This window comes from Pyrus communis, chromosome 3 (genome assembly GCF_041283825.1).
Source record: "Pyrus communis isolate YQ-2024b chromosome 3, ASM4128382v1, whole genome shotgun sequence".
Classification (NCBI taxonomy): domain Eukaryota; kingdom Viridiplantae; phylum Streptophyta; class Magnoliopsida; order Rosales; family Rosaceae; genus Pyrus; species Pyrus communis.
The window spans coordinates 15,101,296-15,108,322 of record NC_142567.1 but is presented as its reverse complement, the minus strand read 5'-3'; the positions used below and the strand labels follow the sequence as shown (position 1 = coordinate 15,108,322).

General features: G+C 35.1%; 1 protein-coding gene across 1 annotated transcript; it reads left to right on the top strand.

Moving 5' to 3' along the window:
• The first annotated feature begins 304 nt into the window (after nucleotides 1-304).
• LOC148697997 (uncharacterized) lies at nucleotides 305-1,123 on the top strand. The gene is made up of 2 exons (XM_088690247.1): nucleotides 305-486; nucleotides 584-1,123. Exons 1-2 carry the CDS (start codon nucleotides 400-402, stop codon nucleotides 1,109-1,111), a joined length of 615 nt encoding a protein of 204 aa, XP_088546373.1. The 5' UTR covers nucleotides 305-399; the 3' UTR covers nucleotides 1,112-1,123.
• The last annotated feature ends 5,904 nt before the right edge of the window (nucleotides 1,124-7,027 follow it).

Genomic DNA, 7,027 nt, shown 5'->3' with positions numbered 1-7,027 from the left:
TTTGCTCCTTTAGCCCTTAGAACCTGAAAACACACAAAAGAAGCATAAAGGACTAAAATAACTAAGGAAACACAACGTAAATGCATGAGAACAAGCCAATTAAGTTGCATAAATATGCTCCTATCAGCATGGATAACCACAATAATTTGAATGCTTCTCAAGAGCCAAAAGGAAGAAGGCGTAAATGGGAAGCATTTGAGGAAGAAATATTACTATCCGTTCTTGAGGATTTTGTTGCTCAGAAGCAACGATGTGACACAGGTGCTTTCAAACAAGGTACTTTGATTGAAATAGCGAAAGCTGTCAATGTTTTGTGTCCTAATTCAAATATAAAGGCAACTCCACATATTGAGTCAAAGTTGAAGAAATGGAAAAAAAACATATAGTTTGGTCCTTGACATGATAAACACAAGTGGATTTGCATGGAATGATGTCAAAAAGTGCGTTGAAGTTGACAGTGATGACGCATGGCAAACTTATGTGCAGGTTCATATCCTATTTTATTTATACATTAGTTATGTTCTTGATGCTATATTTGTTATGCATGCTAAATTTTAGTTTTGCTATGTTGATATAATCTTAGAAAAATAAAGAAGCCGATGGATGGAGAAGCAAACCTTTTCCACTGTACAATATATTTGCATATATATTTGAAAAAGATCGGGCTACGGGTAATGTAGCCGAAACCCCTGCTGAAATGATGGAGGAACAAAGTCATGACCAGGTTGGTGCAAGTGATATTGGAGGTGAAAATGTTGTATCTTCAATGAACCAACAAAGCACCCCATCTGAAAATAGCCAAAGAAAAAGAAAAAGAGCTATAGGAAGTTCAAGTGATGGAACTGAGGCAATTATTAGTGGACTGAAAGAATTTTATGTTGAAAGTGGGAAGAGGATGCAAATGGTAACTGAAGCTTTAGTTCAAGGTACTGCAAATCATACTGACATAGCTAACGAACTTGAAGCAATGGGTCTTTCTCCTATGGATCAAATTGATGCATTGACTCTTATTTTGGAAAAACCACAAAATGTGGGAGTGTTCAGGGCAATCAATTCGGAACTCAAGAAAGTGTTCGTCCAAAGGCTTTTAAGCGACAAAGCAAGCGGATGAGTATATTATGTGGTACCCTTAGACATGGATGTATTTTATTAATCGTACAATCTTAGGTTATGGCTTCTAACTTAGCTTTGCACTATGAGGTATTTTGGCTAATTTTAACTAGGATTTTGTAAATTATGGGGATCTACTTTGGAATGCTATACTATAGTTAACTGGCATTTTGTAAAATATCTTGGATGAAAATTTAGTGAATGATGCATTTGTCGGACTAAGAAATCCTTGGATCAAGTTATGTTGATATAAGTATTTGATGGCTAATGACGTTTAATGTGTGATAAGAAGACAAATTAAATCAACTTAAGGGCAAGTTGTGGATTGATTACAATAACAATTCAGGAGATTAAACTCAGGGCAATGTGCCTAAATATTTGTAGTAATTTGTAAGATTGTTACTCCCATTTCAATTTCAATGCTGCTACACCTATGCCAATTCCAATTCCAAACCCTCCAATTTTTAGGGCGTTGGACACATGTAATGGAGCTATTAAAATAGAACAATAATGTAATCCTAGTCTAAGCAAACACAAATATGGTGAATAATACTGTTTTCATTATCCTGCTTCTTAGTCCGACACTGCACCAAACGCTTCACTAAGTTAGTCCAGCTTAGTCTAGTCTAAGCCAATCCAACTTAGTCCCTACAGCTAGTCCAGTCCGAGACAGTCCGGTGCAACAAACGGGCCCTTAAAGATGTTGGGATTCCTAATCAAAGAAGGATTCCTAGTCAAAGAAGGTTTCCTACTTGAAGTAGGAAAGTTAAGCCAAGGTTTCCCATTTTTCTTTGTCCTAGTCTTAATTTACTTAATTTTCGTCAAAACCAATTCCCCCATTAATTTAGAGTGTTAGATTAGTTAGAAATCAATTTAGTTGATGTTTTTAAGTGTTTTGAGTCAAGTGATAACTTAATTTCGTCCAGATTTGAGTATAGTGTTCAAAACTACCCAGAAAGTGTTTTTAAGGCAGTTTTGAGTGTTTGTTTGATGTTTTGAGTCTTTTGGTTTGTTTTGGTGTTTTATAGTTTAGTTTTGCATTCTTTGAGTCTAGTTTAGTGTTAAACTTTGTTTTTACGATTTTGAGTCAGTTTAGAGTGTTTAGCAATCCCTCCTAATCCCCGGTTTAAGAACGATCCCTACTTACATATCTACTACAATTGTCAACAAGAGGGTTTAATTTGTGTGTTAAGTAATTTTCGCATCAGTTTCTAGGTGTATTCAATCTTTGTTTTCAATGTTTAATTTATATTGTCTTTGTTTTGTTGTAAACATGAGGAGCTAAACTTGTTTTAGCTAGGGGAGACTTTGAAACCATGATTATATTTGCAATATGAATTGATTAATTCCAGTTGTGATTCATAAATTGTGAATGCAATTTACTTAACCGTTTGATGGATAACTTATTCTTGTTTGTTGATTAAGGGTGCACACTTAATTTGCATGCATGAATTTGATGCTAGAATATAAGGGAGTTTCACATAATCATCACAAACTTATATTCACAAGTAGTTAAGGTTGTTTTCACAATCATGTTAAGTAAATTCCTAGCATAAGTATCATGATGTCATAGTTACAAGTGCTTTGTCAATACTTATGATTTTCATAGAACGTAATGATCTTTGATTGTATCTCTATTATGATGTCATGTAGGGAACTTTTGAAGAATGCTTTGGGTTGTCGTATGATGTCATCCAATCCAATAACTAAAGGAAAATCTGAGGGTTAATTAGTGATGTCACGGTTAATCTGGGGTGTTGAGGTTCATGCTTTATCTAAAAAGCAACTGGAAATCAATTTGTGTTCAAATATGTCATGTGTGGAAAAGAATCCTCTAGCTAGCTAATCACCCATCCATATTCCCCAAATTCGTTCAAAACCTTGTCTAGTTTAGTTTCTGTTTTGTTTTAGTTCAAATTCGTCAAAACCAAAACCCCCCTTTGTTTTAAGTGTCAATTAGGTTAGAATCTGAGCTAAAGTGTGTTTTTGAGTATTTTGAGTCAAAACCAAACCTATTTTCGTCCAAGTTGAGTCTTAGAGTCTAGTTTGAGTCCATTTGGTTGTTTTGTGTTGTTTTGAGTCTTTTGAGTTTGTTTTGAGTCATATAAGTTTAGTTAAGAGTCTTTGAGTTTGTTTAAGTGTTTTTAAGCATATTTTTGTATCTTTGAGTCAGTTTTCATTAGATTAGCAATCCCTCCTAATCCCCGACCTAGAACGATCCCTACTTATATCTATACTACAATTGTCAAAAAGAGGGTTTAATTTGTGTACTATTACATATCACATCAAACACCCTTTGGATAGGCATTAGATCTATCGGCCAATTGAATAATCACACCATCATTTTTTAACTCACCTAGGTTCGTACATGCATAAATTGAGTAAGGCATGACATTAATAGATGCACCTAAGTCTAGCATGGCATGTTCAAAACAATTATTGCCAATAACAAAAGGAATTGTAAAACTACCCGGATCTTTGCATTTAGGGGGTGATAGGAGCATATTTATGCGACTTAAATGGCTTGTTCTCGTACATTTACGTTATGTTTCTTTAGTTATTTTAGTACTTTAAGCTATTTTCGTGTGTTTGTAGGTCCAAAGGGCTAAAGGAGCAAAAAGATGCATTTTGGAGACTTTTGGAGCACTTTTGGGCTTAGGACGGATAGCTTATGCTTGAAGCCAAAGTGTTGGACGAAATTGAAGACCTAATTGGAGCCAAAGTGTTGGAACCTTGTTCTCTTTAGTTTTAGGACATTTAAACCTTTCCTAATCCCAATCATGCCATGCATAACACACATCCATTCTAACACATTGTCATTGCACATGCATTTCCTTCATTAGTTAACCCACATGCACTTATCACTTATCATCACCACATATCATATCACTTAATCACTTATCACTTATCATCACCACTTAACCACTTATCATATCATAACCACATATCATATCACTTATCACTTATCACTTAACATAACATCCACCTACTTCACCTACAACATCCACTTCACCTACAACATCCACCTACTTCACCTACAACATCCACCCACTTCACCTACAACATCCACCCACTTCACCTACAACATCCACCTACTTCACCTACAACATCCACCTACTTCACCTACAAATGACATAGCCATATGTTCCTTCCACTACTCCTATAAATACCCTTGCATTCATTCATTCATGGACATCTCATTTCATACACAACACACCATTTTTCCATTTCCCTTGTAATCCAAACACCATTTTTCCATTTCCCTATTAATCCAAACACCACTCCCCAAACCATTCACACCATCAAACTATCCTTAGACCTTGTGCTACAACAACGAGGAAGAGAAGAGTACCTAAACGTTCATACAATTCAAGTTTGAGTTGTTGGAATGTTTAGGTGTTTCTTTGATTTCAATGTTTAAATTCAATTCTCTTTGTTTGTACGTATGAGGAATGGAAGAGAAGAGTGCCTAAACGTTCATACAATTCAAGTTTGAGTTGTTGGAATGTTTAGGTATTTCTTTGATTTCAAAGTTATAATAAACTAAACCCCCTTTAGCTAGGGGGTGATTCGAAATATATGTTTATGCTTGCATTTTGATTTGATTACTTCTAATTGCATTTCATAAGTTGTTGATTCAATTTGTTTAACCGTTTGATTGATAACTTATTTATGTATGTTTATTAAGAATGCGCGCTTAATTTTCATGCATGAATATGACGCTAGAATATAAGTGATTTTCACCTAATCGTTATGAACTTATATTCACAAGTAGTGGAGGTTGCTTATAAACAATCGCGTTAAATGAATTCTTGGCACGAGTTTCATGCTCATCATAGTAACGAATGCCTCGTCAACACTTATAGTTTTCATAATGCTTAATGATCTTTGATTGTATCTTTATTGTGCTGTTCACGTAAAGGACTTTTGGAGAATGTTGTGAATTGCGTTGCGCTAACCCATCCAATTCATTAACTTAAGGAAAACTTGACGGTTAATTTAAGCGGACCTAATTAACCTGGGGTGATGAGTTTCATAATTTATTGAAATGTAATTGGAAATCTTTTTATTATGCAAGTGTAACATATGTGGAGATGACCCCCTTAGCTAACATTCATCCATTCTATTTCATCAATTTCATATTTACATTCTGTTTTAATTTGTTCATTTAATTTAATTTCGTATAAACTTAAATCCCCCTTTACTTTAATGTCAATTTAGTTAGAAATCATTTTAGTTTGTGTTTTTAAAAGCATTTTGAGTCTTTGGTTTAGTGTTTTAAAGTTTAGTTTTACATTCTTTGAGTCTAGTTTAGTGTTTATTATTACGTTTTTACGTTTTTGAGTCAGATCCAAGTGATTAACAATCCCTCCTAATCCCCGGTCCAGAACGATCCCTACTTATACTTATACTACAATTGTCAAAAAGAGGGTTTAATTTGTGCGCGTATAAATCCCGCATCAAATTTTGGCGCCGTTGCCGGGGATATACTTGAGACAACAATGCCCAAAGAAGTGAATGCCTCGTCAACACTTATAGTTTTCATAATGCTTAATGATCTTTGATTGTATCTTTATTGTGCTGTTCACGTAAAGGACTTTTGGAGAATGTTGTGAATTGCGTTGCGCTAACCCATCCAATTCATTAACTTAAGGAAAACTTGACGGTTAATTTAAGCGGACCTAATTAACCTGGGGTGATGAGTTTCATAATTTATTGAAATGTAATTGGAAATCTTTTTATTATGCAAGTGTAACATATGTGGAGATGACCCCCTTAGCTAACATTCATCCATTCTATTTCATCAATTTCATATTTACATTCTGTTTTAATTTGTTCATTTAATTTAATTTCGTATAAACTTAAATCCCCCTTTACTTTAATGTCAATTTAGTTAGAAATCATTTTAGTTTGTGTTTTTAAAAGCATTTTGAGTCTTTGGTTTAGTGTTTTAAAGTTTAGTTTTACATTCTTTGAGTCTAGTTTAGTGTTTATTATTACGTTTTTACGTTTTTGAGTCAAATCCAAGTGATTAACAATCCCTCCTAATCCCCGGTCCAGAACGATCCCTACTTATACTTATACTACAATTGTCAAAAAGAGGGTTTAATTTGTGCGCGTATAAATCCCGCATCAAATTTTGGCGCCGTTGCCGGGGATTAGAAAATTTGCTAATCCCTTGGATTGTTTGTTTCTGTATTGTCTTTTAGATTTAGTTTTTATTTGTGTTTTGTTTGTTAAGAACAACATGGCACTTGATAACGCTTCTCTTTTGTCACAGCTCATGGAAAGGTCCCAAATGCAAAGAGTTGATATATCTAATCTTCAATCAAGGAATAACGTGTTTTCCAATACTTACAATTCGGATTGGAGTGATCATTCAAACTCTATGTGGTGGGAACCTCAAAATGCTCAACAAGGAGGATATTGGCAGCCACCACAACCTCATATTCAATATGCCCAACCAAACTCAAGTTCGTCAATAGATTATAATCAAAAGCTTAATGAATTAATTTGTTTGGTGCAGGGCTCACAAATTCAAGACAATGAGGCTCAACAAGAAGGATATTGGCAGCCATATGAGGAGTTCTATTCAACGCCTATGCAGCCACCACAAAGGTTGGACCACTTGGATAAGCAAATTGGGCAGATCGCGGAGTTCGTAGGACAGTTTCGAGACCAAGGCGAACTCCCTAGTTCAACCATTGCAAATCCGAAGGGAGAATTTGAAACTGCCAAGGAAATCATGTTGAGAAGTGACAAGGAGGTTGGAACGGACCCTCAACCATCAAAATCAAATCACAAGGAAGAGGAATACACCCAACCCACGGAAAGGGTGGAAACACCTTTACCGGAGGCACCTATTGCTCCTATGCCATCTAATACAGGTATGGTTGTTCCAAATTTCATTATTTTT

Bases quoted from the DNA above. Each gene is read 5' to 3' on its own strand.
- LOC148697997 (XM_088690247.1), top strand. From the start codon at position 400: ATGATAAACACAAGTGGATTTGCATGGAATGATGTCAAAAAGTGCGTT. The intron at 487-583 runs GTTCATATCCTA...ATATAATCTTAG, and splicing joins CATGGCAAACTTATGTGCAG to AAAAATAAAGAAGCCGATGG.